Source organism: Lacerta agilis, chromosome 11 (genome assembly GCF_009819535.1).
Source record: "Lacerta agilis isolate rLacAgi1 chromosome 11, rLacAgi1.pri, whole genome shotgun sequence".
In the NCBI taxonomy this organism is placed as follows: Eukaryota; Metazoa; Chordata; class Lepidosauria; order Squamata; family Lacertidae; genus Lacerta; species Lacerta agilis.
The window spans coordinates 58,106,074-58,121,496 of NC_046322.1; the positions used below are offsets into that span (position 1 = coordinate 58,106,074).

General features: G+C 42.0%; 1 protein-coding gene across 1 annotated transcript in view; it reads left to right on the forward strand.

Annotated features, from left to right (window-relative positions):
* Nucleotides 1-15,423, forward strand: part of PRUNE2 (prune homolog 2 with BCH domain) — a 135,213-nt gene that overhangs the window by 35,186 nt on the left and 84,604 nt on the right. Inside the window, 2 exon segments of the mRNA XM_033164828.1 lie at nucleotides 3,093-3,239; nucleotides 4,885-4,979. Of these exon segments, the coding sequence (XP_033020719.1) occupies nucleotides 3,093-3,239; nucleotides 4,885-4,979 (242 nt within the window).

Genomic DNA, 15,423 nt, shown 5'->3' on the forward strand with positions numbered 1-15,423 from the left:
TATTCGCTTGCTGCACACCATAAAGCTTTAGATCAAGGGGAGTCAACCTTTTTATCCTACCGCCCACTAATGCATCTTTCTTGATGGTAAAATTTCCTTAACGCCCACCAGTGCTCAATGGAAGGAGGAATCAGCTTGTGCTGTAGAACCCCCTACCGCCCACCTAGAATCCTGAAACGCCCACTAGTGGGCAGTAGGGACCAGGTTGACAACCCCTGCTTTACATCTTTTAAAAATCACCCAAACTTCCATGAATGGTGAGAAGTCTAAGGGAACAAATCTGGTTGAATCAATATTCTAGATAGTTAGGATTGAAGATTGGGCCACATACTAGCAAGAACGTTGTAATATAGCATTTTAAAAAAACAAACATTTAGTGCATAGATAAGACTAAATAATAAGCTTAGCCTTTAAACAATAAATGCTAAAGGAACAAGTTTAAAAAGCAAACAGCTTAGGGATGAGCCCAAAAGAATGGGTGTGATTTTTGTGAACATTTTGTAAACATCAGCATCGGCAGAATGTGTTCACCTAATTCAGAAAGCATTACCCCTCACTCTCAATAGGCTTTGTTTTCCTTCAGTAAATCTGATTAGTTATAGAGCATCTTGACTTCATCACATTCAGTATATGATCCTTGTTTGGCTGGCACATATTAGCAAGGAGAAAGACGCCCTAAGAAGGGGGAAATGGTACTCGGTGCAATCTCATTATAATCTATTTCAGCCCTTAGGCTTCATAAAGGTAAAAAAAAAGTATGCAAATCCACCAACAGCTAGAAAGAGATGATATTTGTAAAGGAATCAGCACCAACAGTGCTGTGATAACAGACGTATCTGTGCAAAGATTATACTTACTGTGAGGTAGGTTTCATGTTTAAATTGTTTTAAAGACTTGCTTTTCCCTGATACCTTTGTCATTTCTTCATGCGCACAGTAAATTCCTTTTTCCCGGTGGACTTTATCAAAACCTGCTTCAAGAATCAAAATACTCCAAGACAGGCTCTACTGTGAGTCAAGGCCTGCCCCATTTCTGGGCTTATGCCAGAAGCAAACAATTAGAAAACCTGCCAGAGACTTGGGCCTGTATAATTTTATTTCCCGAGAGCTGTTTACTAGGGGACTGTTGCCAAACTAAGGATCCATTAAATTGCTGAATCATTACATTTTTGGTTGGAGCCAGCTGGCAAGGATGTAATTCAGTAAACTGACTGTCAGGTATCTTGGGTCAGTGCACTCTCAGAAATACCTCCTTCTGTTTATTTGTATAAGGCCTTGAAGGATGCCACAGATTGTAACATGTAAACACAGACAAATTTAAAAAGGAAACCACCATTGTAACTCATGGCATAAATTAGATGCAGACTCCAAAATTCCATCCATTGCTGTGGATGGTCTAAGGGGGCTTCCAGTGATTGGATGGGGGGGGGGGTAATTTTATTTTCTTGTTGCTCACATTGACTTATAATAAGTTCCCTTTTAGAAGCTTAGAAGGAAAGCTACCATTTGAAAAGAATGTTGTTTACAGACTGGATGGCTCACCCTTTTCTTATATGGTCACAAAGGCTGAGTGAATTGCATCAGTAACCTTTTATAGATTTCACTGTGAAAAGCGGAAGGGGATTTTCCAAATCCATGAAAACAATTTTAAAATACAGTCAGGCAGTGCTAAGATTTGGGGGGTGGCTAGAAAGTGTGAAAAAACCCTCCCAGCACTTTTAGGAGAGAAAAGGAATCCAGTAAGAACCTTTGGTTAAAAAAGATACTCCTCACCACTACCACCTTTAGTCCTTGTCCTCTGCAGGAGAATCGCCTGCTGTTGGACATTTTCTAGAAGTAATCTACAATAGGAGCTCTTGTCTGAACAGATGGAGGGGACTCCATTTTTATTTCAAATCCATGGCACCTCTCTGAAGCTGTTTTATGTCACATTCAAAGAATCAAAACAAATAAAAAGTGACTTCTCAGCCAGGACAGCATCTGAATTTTGTGCACTTAATGCTAAGACTGATGTGCAGAGAACCTAACCAGTAATGAATGAATGAATGAATGAACAGTGACCACTCTGAACAAGGCAGTTATCAAAGCATTAAAAAAACAGAATGAGAGTATGTTTAGCACTGTCCTCTTTCCCCATCCCACACAACTTTAGACAGATTCATCTTTTGGAAGAGGGAGAATGGTATGCATTGGCATTCTGAATGGTTTCATATGCAACTGGTTAAGAACTGATTCTTTAATACAGAATGTTCAATATGTAATGAATTGTAAATATAATATATGTTTGTAAAATTGAATAAAAAAGATTATGAAAAAGAAGAAGCTGATTCTTTAAAATAATAATCCATTTCAATTTACTTTTCTGTATATTGCTTTTGCTACCCGCAACATGTACAGATGTACACAGTCTCAGCATTTATGTCTTGTTGTAATTGAGATCCTGAATTGGTTTGGCAAAAGCTGTTGTGCAATTATTGCTTAATTTGTTACCAATTGTTTAATTACACTGCGTTGACAAGTGATAAATTAAAATAAAATTAATCAAATAATGTTACTGTAGTTGTAGCATTGAAGCATAGCCTTCTTGATCTTTTTTTCTGTACAATTAGGCTCACAAATCAGTGCTGATCTTCTAGTCAGCTTTAATTCTAAGCTAATGAGCCTGTGTTGCTTTATAACTTGGCTGCTGTTACCTATCACTTTGTGAACTCTGAGCCAATTGCTTTGAAATATGTAATAATTGATTTTCTCTTTTCTTGCCGTATTTTTAGATGTATCATATGGATACCTGTAAGTTTTTCTCTCTGGAGCAGTTGATTGTGGCTTTGAAACTCCACCCCACCCCCTGGCTGTTAAAAAGCAAATAATTTTTCCTTCCTTGGTGGTGGTAGTAGAAGGAATGGTTCAAAGCTATATAAACAAGAAAATGCACAATATGTGAAAATTCAAGTAGTCTACTATGAATAAGAAAGACTGAAAAGAAATAAAAGGATAGCAGGCCATTTCTTTAAATAGTCATGAATTTTAGGGCTGATGTGGGAAAGAATATTAGTTTCTGTCTCCTGGGCTAACTTTCTCCTGTTAACACTTCAGGGAGCATCCTCTCTTTAGCCATGGATCCTGAACAAATTACTGGAGAACAGGACGAAGTGCTTTCAAAGTTAGAGGAGAAATTCCCAGAGATGCTGCCTCGAGAGGATATTATCACCGCTCTACAGGAAGTTCATCTCCATGCTGATGGTAAAGGGTTCTTGTCTCCCCCTGCCCTTCACTTTTGATCCCTACTTTTAGACTGATTGGAACATGACATTCTACAAAATCATTAAATGTTTTTAAAAGCACAATATACACACAGAAACAAAAATCCCACCAACCTTTCACCACATGCAGCGATTATTTATAGGATAGATGAGCAGCATGCATAGGATCTTTTCCTAGGTGGCGATACTGTCTATGAAAGAAAAGTGTGGACACTTGTGCAGTGTATCTTATCATGACCGATAGGGCTTGTTAAATGGCTTCCCAGTGCTGCACACCACTCCTGGTTACCAAAAGAGAGGTAGGCAGGGCAGTGGGGCACTTGGTGCAGTGCAAGCAGAGTGGTGGGAGAGTGGCGGATTGGTTCTGCCACTCTACCTGCACCAAGCTCCCAATTGCCTTGCTGCTTTGTCATGTGATAACCAGAAGCAACGTGGAGCATTTGGAAGTCAGTGCAGCCCTGTCCCGGCCACTCCACTGACCACTATCACCTGCAGATATTGTTGGGCTAGAATTTCCATCATCTCTGACCATTGGCCATGCTGGCTGGGGCTGATGACAGTTGGAGAGATGAAATCTGAAGGGCCACAGGATCCTCTCCCCTGGTTTACAGGAAGTAGATGTAAGAAGTGTGGCCCTGCAACATAACATTGGTATGCGGGCGCTGCTACCGAGAAGGCCCTCTGCCTGGTTCCCTGTAACCTCACTTCTCGCAAGGAGGAAACCACCAGAAGACCCTCGGAGCTGGACCTCGGTGTCCGGGCTGAATGAACAAAGGTTGGCGTAAAAGACAGGACTCCCAGCTCTATGTCTGGTCTCATTTCATGCACACAATTTATTTAGTTTTTGAACATTTAAAATAGGCCGTTTACTCAAAGGAGCACGACACTGTGCTGCTTTTCTTTTTGAGTGTGGCTGTTGCTGTTTTGGCTGCATTCTGGTGGGTGAGATAGACTACATGGCGATTATATTTACAGGTCACATATTAGATATTTGGACCCTGTGGATCCAGCAGGCACAGTTTCTTAGGGCGCAATCCAAACCACCGCCCTTCTCTTGGGGCTTTGCAGAGTGATAGGGCCACCGTTGCACCCACAGCCCTCCTGCTCAAAGCACCTGTGGTGGGAAGTGGTGGGTGGGCAGGACCAATGCTTTCATTTGGTGGTGAAGAGAGTGTATTGGGGAGAGAGTGGATCCTCGGCTGGCTCAGCCCTGCCCAGCCCTCGGAATGCTCTGTATTGAAGCGTTCTGCTTCCTCCCTTGATGACGGCAGGAGGGAGGAGACGGAGCTTACGTGGGGCTGGGAGAGAGCTGGGTAGAAATCCGCCTAATCCACTCCTCCAAGTCTAGTGTCAGAGGGTTTGCAATGCTCTTTTATGGTGCTTGTACAGCAAAATATTGAGCCCGTAGTGAATCATCACAGTTTTTCTTCAAGGCAAAAAAAGGAGCGGATTTACTTTTTACATAGTAGAAATGAATTGTTATTTGTTGGGTTGATTAGCATGACAAACAAAACCATTATTCAGTATTAAAAACATCCAGTATTCTTCTCAAAGTCAAATTCTTCGCTAAATTCCAGTTCGCTGATTCTTAGTATGTATGAATAATTTTCCTGTCTGTCCCACAGGGCTAAGGATTGAGGAGGCCATGCTCAAGGATCTGAAAGAGGTGTCAGATGGAGAAATAAAAGTAGCTGTTAGCACTGTGCATATGAATTTGGAGGTAAGGAGAAAGCGAACTATGATGGGATTGTTTAGCTTTGCCCACAGGGATGTTTGCTGCATTGCATGAGATGTGTGCCACTTCCTGTGATTGACATATTTCTTTCCCAGGCATTTTAAATCCTTTGTTATTAGACAACTTGCAAAGCATTCTGGATGTGACTGCAGGTCTTGTATCTGCCATTCTGACTGGATCTGGCATCATCTTTGTGACAAATATGAACTTGACAAAACAAAAATTTGTCAGATACGTCTGCTAATGCCAGTATAATTGGCAGTGTTACTGCTTTTGAAAGTGACAGCTGAAGATTGAGACTAACATTGCTGTGGTGTTCGCCTTTCCTGGGAGATTTCTCCAAGTGATATCAAAATATTACTCTCTGGGACTGCCAATTTCTTCTCTTGCATTTTACCTTTTTTTGCCCTGCATTATACTATACCCTGAGAATATATTTATGCTTGTTCCCTACTGGGATTTCGTTATAAATGACAACTATTTTATCAAAGTGACTTTAGAATAGAATTGGTTTTTCTTAAGCAGATGAATAATATTTACTCAGTGGGTGTAGCTTACAATTTACATGTTTTAGTTTTTGGTTTTAAAAAGTCACTCGGTCCTATTTACTGGGCAACTGTGTGTTTGTATGTGTTGGTGAACATAATGAAAGCTTTTTGCACTTGCATCAATCATCCACCCACTTGTTACCCTTATTGTAGTATGTATTCCAATTGTGTTGGCACAGAGGCCACTAATAAATGCTTCACATATGACATTTTTCCGACATAGAGATGGCCTCTAGAACTGCAAACACATGTCTGTTGTGATATGTGGCATCTCTGATTTATTTTGCAGGGAACATGTGATATAATATAAGCAGGTGCGTTCTGGCTGCAGTAGACAAGGGCCCAATCCGGAGAGAGTTACTCCTACCTAATTTTTATTGCATCAAGTAGGTCTTACATTTAACTTTGGGCCAAAGCATAGATATACACGACACATTGATCTGGATTATTTCCATAGAGAATAACACACAAGTACTCTTTTATAAATTGTGTCAATATCAATTCATTTCCTATGTAAGCTCAATTCAAATGAACTGAAGCACAAACTTGTGGGTTACTGAAAAACATTGTAATTTGTATTATTTACTTCCAGCTTCCACCCATCTAACATTAAGAAACCCATTTAGTGTAAGGATGCATACCAATCAAGGGTTATAAGTATTCTTGTATTCTAAAACCACATTTACACCATACATTTAAAGCAGTGATAGCACTTTAAACCATCATAGCTTCCCCCAAAGAATTCTGGGAGCTGCAGTTTGTTAAGGGTGCTGAGAGTTGTAGGCATAGGTAGTACTAGGTTGGAGGTTCGAATCCCCGTGACGGGGTGAGCTCCTGTTGCTCTGTCCCAGCTTCTGCCAACCTAGCAGTTCAAAAGCACACCAGTGCAAGTAGATAAATAGGTACCGCTGCTACGGGAAGGTAAATGGTGCTTCTGTGCGCTCTGGCGCTCGTCACGGTGTCCCGTCACGGTGTCCCGTTGCGCCAGAAGCAGTTTAGTCCTGCTGGGCACATGACCCGGAAAGTTGTCTGTGGACAAACGCCGGCTCCCTCGGCCTGAAAAGCAAGATGAGCACTGCACCCCTTAGTGGCCTTTGACTGGACTTAACTGTCCAGGGGTCCTTTGCCTTTACCTTTTACCTTGGGTAGTGCTAGGCACTCAGCCTTTACCATAATTTGGAGACCCACATGTGCTTCCCCTTGTGTAACTTTGGATTACATGATTTAAAATGTTGCTGCTATTATACAAACATTCACGTGGCATTTTAGAGACGGCATTCAGGCTGATTATAGAAATTTGTATTTGACACCAGCAAACCAAGTAAATATGCTGCTGTTTAATCTTTCAGTAATGACATTTGAAACAAAATTCTGACTAACTTGTGAGCTCCCCCCCCCCCCCGTGCCTTTTCTGAGGAGTTAGGGTAAAATAAATGATGTATGGAGCTGTAGGAATGAGACTTTGGCAGGCTACCTTACGTCTAAGGAACATTAAACATAGGGCTCTCGTTTAGCAAATAAATAACCATTCACTTCAATGGTTGCATAGTCTGGACTTGTGTGCATATTTTTGCAAAGATAAGGAGAGGCCATTAGGGATTTAATATAAAATAAAGCGCCAAGGGGCCTTCTTGTAGTCCTAGTCTTTCTGCCACATGGTGTGTTACTAATGTGCCTAAATGGGCTTAAATGAATTTGTTATCTTTACTACATTTGCAGTGTGTATATATTTATATATTATTTTAATTGCGTTCTTTATAAAAGAAAATATATCATATTTTTAGATGTTGAAAACACTGCACACATAAACAAATCAAACTTTTTTAAAGCATCAGATAATCTTTGCCTGTAGGTGACTTCATGATTGAGCTATTGTACAGCAGGAAGTATGCCGTGAGTTCATCTTCTCAGATATATTCCTAGTTAAGTAATCACCTTCTAAGAACAAATGGGGCAGCCAAAGATCCATTACTGAATACCCTCTCCTCACAAGTTTAAGCGATAAAGTGGACTACTTTGGAGGATAGTTATGATACTGTTGATACCCTAGGACATATTAAAACTCATGTCTGCACTAAGAATAACATATCTGTTCAGGTTCAACAAATTTTGTAGTGCTGGTTTCTGATGCTTGAACTTGAACATTTCTTAATTATCTGCTTCCATTACAAGTAATTAGTATAAAGAAAAAGATAAAAAGATGGGTTCAAATTGAAGCAACTGAGCATCATGCTTCATTATAACCATATACATTTATGACTGTGGATAAGGGTTAGACTCTATTGTCTAAGATGAAATGAATTTACTTCTCAGAATTCTCAAAGTTATATTGTAGAGTTTTTTAAATATTTGAATAATTTTCAACTATCCATTGAATACAGTATCTATGTTTGACACCTTGAAATCGTTGATTTCATTATTTGATGGTATTTGATAGTTGGCATGCAGTGTTATTTAAGTTGGCAGATTTTGAGACTTAGTATTTCTGTCAAAATCAAAGCAATTAAGATATTCCAAAAAGTCTAAACCACCCAGATTTTGAGGTAGGATTTGAAAAGTTTAAGTTCAAATTTGAATCTCCAAAACAGCACATGGGAGGTGGGGTATCAACTGGGCAAGCTGGTATAGCCTAGTGTTGAATTCCACCCTATAATATTTAGTCAAGTGTATATGGGTATTTCTTAACTAAGGCTGCAATCTGTACCCATTTGCCTTGGAATACTAAGCCCCCCTTGAACTTAATGTGTTTTACTTCAGAGCAGCCATGTATGGAATTGCACTGTTGTTGGGGAAAGGGGAGAAGCCTTGATTCAGAGCTGCCATTTTGGGTGGCAGCCTTGTATCCAGGGTCATGTCTAGATCTGCTCTAATATTTGCATTATGATCATGGTACTGTATGTACAATTCTTCATACAATAATATTTTTTCGAAGCAAAGGCAACCAACCTCTATTTCATTTTGTTACATTAACTTCTTGACCTATTATGCGTAGGGAAAGGAAGTCATGTTTCTGCCCCTTGACAGAGCCACCATTGTGTCTGGCACTGGCTGGAAGGGGAAGGGCGAATTAACTTGCTGTGCTGATGCTCTTTGGTTGGTTGCTTCAATATGGGGTAGTTGGGGGTGGGGCTGCCCGGGGCAGATTGTAGGGGAGGTTGTCTGAGCTAGGCTCAGTGTTCTTACTGCCTTCCCTTTCTCCCAACCAGTATGATAACTGTTTGGTCTGTACACAGTATGATTTGCTGTGGATCCTTGTGGACAGGGCCAGGAAGAATTTTTATGTTTCGTTGCTTGACTGCTGAGACCTGGGCCCTTTGCATTCCCTATAGCAAAACAACAACAACAAAAAGTGTCTCCTTGTTTTGTTCTTCACAGTGTTATTGGTCACACAACTGACTTTGGCACTTGGGGGGTGGACCCTCACCACACACGTCACCACAGAAAGCCAACTTAAGGGATTTTGTGGGGCCTGGACTCATAAGCCAATCTGTTGATTGGCATAACACAAGGTGGCCATAGGTTGTCTTATGCCGCCTCAAAGCCCCAGGTTGCTTGCATACAGGTTGGGGCTCTTCTGTCAGCAGGCAGGCTGTCAGATACTCTTGTGTGCCTCCCTGCATTACTGTAGCCAAACTCAATGAAGATGCAGGGAAACTGTGACCATTTTTAAAACCCAGCTGCTTGTGGCCCTTCCCCTTCTTTGCTTCCCCCTCTCTTGTTTCCTGCTGCAGGCAGAAACAGTGATACCTCCTGCATACACCTTTACCCACAACAGTCCACCAGTATTCCATTCCCAGTGAGCATTCTTAGTTTTGTAAAGTTTATGGGTCATATCCTACAAGTCATTCTATTCACTCAAGGAGTTCTGCTTGCACAATGGAGCTTCCTTGCCCTCTCTTCCTCCATGCACCTCATCCAATCTGTTCTGGGTTTTCCCCAACCCCCTGGAGCAGATTTGGGACGTAGGAGGCAAGTGGGGACAAAAGAGGGGGGGAGTTCCTTTGTACAAGTAGTAGTCCTTTTACAAAGAGGACAAATTCATTGAATATAACCATATATATTTATTTGAGTGTTGAGTCTCTCATGCATCTTTCCCACATCTTTCCTGGTCCCATATTGGTCCAATCTAGTCCATTGAGAGAGGACTGCTTTAAGAATTTTCAAGGTATGAGTCATTTATCTTTATGTGCCCCTTGCCAAGATTGTCCGGAGTTTTGGGCTGGGTTGACATCAATATGCTGATAACACCCAGCTTTATCTATTGATGGACGGCCGCTCTGACTCGGCCCCGGACACACTGACCAGATGCTTGGAAGCTGTGGCTGGATGGCTGCATGGGAGCTGGTTGAAGTTAAATCCTTCAAAGATAGAGGTCCTCCGGCTGGGTTGGGATGACATGGGGTTGGGGGAATTGCTGACTCTTGATGTTACAGATTTTCGGTAGAATGTTTGTGTATCCTTGTATATTTGTACTCCATTCATATATTATATTGTATATTCTGTTGTAGTTATGTACATGTTTGGTGTGTTTTATATGTAAAAATTATGCAATATTGAGACTAATTTATCAGCCGGTTACGTTTTTTGTGTGTGGTTGGGGTGCAATTAGTGCCAGCGCCTTCTGTCAAGAGTTTGGGTGTAACCTTCGACACCTCCCTTTCCATGGAGGCGCAGGTTGCAGCCACAGCAAAGGTGGCATTTCCCCATCTCTGCCGTATCAAGCAGTTGGTCCCTTACCTTTCTCGCCCTGATCTGGCCACAGTGATCCATGTGACGGTCACCTCCAGGCTTTATTATTGTAACTTGCTCTACGCGGGGCTGCCCTTGAAGCTGACTCAGAAACTCCAGCAGGTGCAGAATGCCGTGACGAGGCTCCTTATGGGGTCCTTGCTGCAGGACCACATTCATCCAGTGCTTTACCAGCTGCACTGGCTCCCGGTGGAGTACAGGGTCAGGTTTAAGGTGCTGATTTTGACCTTTAAAGCCCTATGCGGCCTAGGACCCTCGTACCTATGGGACCGCCTCTCCTGGTATGCCCCGCGGAGGACCTTAAGGTCCACAAATAACAACACTTTGGAGGTCCCGAGCTGCAAGGTGGTTAGATTGGTCTCAACTAGGGCCAGGGCCTTTTCAGTACTGGCCCCCAACTTGGTGGAATGCTCTGTCACAAGAGACTAGGGCCATGAAGGATGTGACATCTTTCCGCAGGGCCTGCAAGACGGAGCTGTTCCACCTGGTCTTTGGGTTGGATTCAGTCTGAGCCTTATGTTTCCCTCCCCTTAAGGTTTTGATTTATGGGCTACTACTAAAATGAGGCTGCACTTTAAATTGTATTTTAACCCGTATTTGAATTAACTGTTTTTTTCTTTCTTTTATATTTTATTGTAATTTTATTGGTGTTAGCCACCCTGAGCCTGGTTCTGGCTGGGGAGGGCGGGGTATAAATAAAATTTTATTACCATTATTATTATTATTATTATTATTATTTATTTTCTATGAAGCCTGTGCTCATTTCTTGGGCTAAATCATTTTATCATTACAAAGCAATAGCTTAATGCTAAAACCCAAGTGTATCTCTGGCCAACTATTAGAAATGCAAAGAACAAGCATGTTTTCAGATAGCACTCTGTGCTGCCAATGATGTATCAACACCCTATGCCATTACTCTTCTCTAAATGTGATAATAATGTGATCTGTTAACATAAAAAAGTTTGATGCCACAAAAGCAGCTGGAAATGGACAACTGAAATATGCATATATCTAACTCATATCATCAAATGCACAGTTTGATGTATGTTGTTAAAAGCTTTTAATATCTTTCTGTTCCTCTCAAGCAAAAACAGCTCCTTCTGAATGTAAATCAAGAAGTTTCAGAGTACTCATTTCTCAGTGATGGGTTCTGGGGATATGGCTTCCTCATTTCAGATACCTATTGGGTGGCCAGGGGAAAACAATATTGGTTCACTTGAGGTGGTTTAAGGTTGCTGGTAATCTTAGTATCTTCAGGCCAATATGCACAAACAGCTGCCAAGAGAAAGTCACTTTAAATTGCTCCCTGTAGCAACTAGCTTCATGTTGCCTCTTGCCGCTGTGCATTGCTGTTGACCCTGAGTTCAATGCTTGGAATCAGAATTTTGGGGAGAAAATAGCTTAAAATGTTTATACCTCAACCCACTGAGAATCCTATTTCCTTGGGATTGGTTCAGGGATCTAGCTCAGTGCCCAGCACACATATATTAGCACTAATTAGCATCCCTCAGAGCTCTGGTGCAGCTTACATTGGCTTTTGGGGGGGGGGGTGAGGAAAACGGGGAGGCTTCCTTAAAAACACACACACTCACCATTTTCAGCACAGACTGACAGCAGCTATCCAGGGTTTGAGACAAGTCTTTTTCCAGTCCTATCTGTGGATGGAAGCTACTTCTGCCTCTTGGGTAACAAAGTTATACTTGATCCACTCCACCAGGAGTGGGGTACTGGATCCACTGATGCATTGGTGGTGCCTGCAAGGCCCTTGTGGTCTAGCTGTGTCCCACACTTGACATCTTATATGGTGTCAAGTGTAGGGTAGCTGGCTCTGGCTTGGTCACAGCCCACAGAAAAGGAGGCCCAGAAGACTTAAAATTTGGCCCACAGGCTAGATATTCCCTACCCCTGTGCTACACACGTGCAAAACTGCTCTCAATTACTTGTAGTCTGACATGTTTTACTGGCCCAAAAGCTTTTGCACAACTTTCATGTCATAGGGTGTTTCTTTAGCTGCAGCAGCACAAATTTGTGTTTGTCAGCTGCTAGAGTAAGGCTGCTCTACTGTGGCTGAGAATACAAAATCAATTTGTCTGCTTGCCAATAGAGGGGAAACCAGTATATCTGCCTTGCGCAAATTCTGATTAAAAATCTAAAATGTTTCCACTGATTAACTATTTTGAAAGTATTATGAAATGAGATATTCTGCTGCAGACTGAAGCATTTCCCCCACTGCTGTGTAAGGTATCGCGGTATCTCTACATTAAGTAGTCACCACATTCTTGAGATACTGCAGTGCTAGGAACATAGGAAGCTGTCTTATATTGAATCATAGAGTCATAGAATTGTAGAGTTGGAAGGGACCACAAGGATCCAAACTCCTGCAGTGCAGGAATATGCAGCTGTCCCGTATGGGGATCAAACCTGCGACCTCGGCATTATCAGCATCGCACTCTTAACTGTTCAGACTGTTGGTCTACCTAGCTCAGTATTGTCCACATTGACTGAAAGCAGCTCTCCAGCGTTCAGGTGGGACATTCCCAAACCTACTTGGAGAATACCAGGGACTGAAACTGGGACCTCCTGTATGACAGGAAGATGCTTACCACAGAGCTACGTTGCTTCCCTAATGCTGACAGCCATATGCTTAGAATAATAGAATCTTAGAGTTGGAAGGGACCCAAGGGTCGTCTAGTCCAACCCTCTACAATGCAGGAAACTCAGCTAAAGCACCCATGACAGATGGCCATCCAACCTCTGCTTAAAAACCTCCAAAAAAGAGGAGATTCCACTACCTCCTGAGGGAGACCGTTCCATGGTCGAACAGCTCTTACTGTCAGAAAGTATTTCGGAATGGGTGCTTTGCATCCATTTTTATGCTGCCTCCTCAGCATCTCCAGTTAAGGACCTCAGGTAGCACTGAGAGGTGCTGGTGGTCAGTAAACACATCATATTGAGCTAGATTAGGATTGGGGAACCTTGCGCTTAGGAGTCGAATGTGGACATCCAGGCATCTCTGTGTGACCATCAGGACTTTCCTTGGCTTGCATTCCTCCCCTTCTCTGCTTGACACCCTCCATTAGTGCTTCTGCCTGGCTGTAATATGCCCTTGATCTCCCATAAAGATTTGTGCCTTAGAATCACAGAATTGTAGAATTGGGCGAGACCCTGAGGGTCATCTAGTTCAACCCTCTGCAATGTAGGAATCTCAGCTAAAGCATCCATGACAGATATGGATTGGCTAAAAGTGACCTTAGATGTCACAAAACTCAGTGTCAAGTGATGATATATGATAATCACTTAATCTTGCACCACATAATAGGTCACAGCTGCCTCTATAGGAAATTGTTACATTGACATGGATATGAAATGTCTCTCTGTTGGGCTCTTTAACACATTAACACATGCAGAAATAATTTGAAGATTTGCTGCAGTCATACAATAAGCAACATACATACGACAACAGGGTATAAATGTAATGGTTATATGATACAGCCAGAGAGTCATTCAGACCAAGGTGAATGGTGTCAGTATTACCTGGAGAATGACACAGAAGCTTTGTGATTATTCAAGGAGTGATGTGCATTCAAAGTAGAGGAAAACAAGTTATTCGCTCCTCTTGAGTACATATTTCTCTATCAACAAAATCAAGCTGTTGTGCATCAGATTTTATGCCATTACCAATAGGCCACTGTCTTTGAAATCCTTCTTCTAGTTGTACCTAGTTCTGATGCTCTGAAGGAAAGAAAAAATAGGTGGAAAAATTTGATCCTGGTTTCATAGAATTGTAGAGTTGGAAGGGACTCAAAGGTCATCTAGTCTGCCCCCTGCAATGCAGGAATCTCAGCTAAAGCAACATGACAGATGGTCATCCAAACTCTGCTTAAAAACCAAATTGTTGTTGTTGTTCAGTCGTTCAGTCGTGTCTGACTCTTCGTGACCCCATGGACCAGAGCACGCCACGCACGCCTATCCTTCACTGCCTCTCACAGTTTGGCCAAACTCATGTTAGTAGCTTCGAGAACACTGTCCAACCATCTCATCCTCTGTCGTCCCCTTCTCCTTGTGCCCTCCATCTTTCCCAACATCAGGGTCTTTTCCAGGGAGTCTTCTCTTCTCATGAGGTGGCCAAAGTACTGGAGCCTCAACTTCAGGATCTGTCCTTCTAGTGAGCACTCAGGGCCGATTTCCTTGAGAATGGATAGGTTTGATCTTCTTGCAGTCCATGGGACTCTCAAGAGTCTAAAAAAAAACCAAATACACACACTTTATTAGTGGCAAAAGTTACTTTTGCACTGGAACAGCCCTAGGTGCACCTCTATATTGCCAAAGGAGAAATGGTTTTTTTTAAAAAAAAAAGATTCAGAAAACAATGAACACACAAATGGGGTGAAGGCTAAATATTTTATTAGATAGCTCAAAGAAAGCTCTTTTGTTCTTTGGTTGCTGGGAACTCTTTCAGTAACAAGCATGACCCCCTGAAGATGGAGATGGAGCCTGTGGCCAGCATGTAGCACTTTCTGTGGTCAAGCCTGCACAGGGGTTCTCACCAACTGATGGGGCTTATATATCTCTGGGGTCCATTCCCACCAAAATAACTGTTGGGGTTACATAAACCACAGCTTGTGTTCAAGTGACACATTGGTTTCTCACCAGAGTGTAATACTTGGCAGTAAGTCAACGTGGATAACATCCAAGGATTCTTTACTCCAAGTGCCATCTGAAAAGCCTTATCTTAAGATAACCATTCTCACACTGTTCCATCTATACATAGATAGGTCTGAGAAACTACTGGTTTATGGAATAAACTTGAAGGCCTAGGCCCACAGGATTTCTAACCATTACTGAGGGGCAATTGCTGGGCACCACCCTGATCTCTTTGATACATCATCTTCTGTGATATGGTGCTACAACCTCTTGCTGCTCTCAAGGACACAAATTTTAAGCATGCAACAATTTTGCCTTTAAAGTGTATACTCTAATATTTGACTGAGACTATGCCTCCAGTAAGCATGAGGCAGTGATTTTACTCCATATAATACAGTTTGCATGAGAATATCCTAGTTTAAGATTTTATTTTCGAAATGGCGTTACACACTAAGAGAGAACATGAGAATGTTTTTCTTAGATTGTTG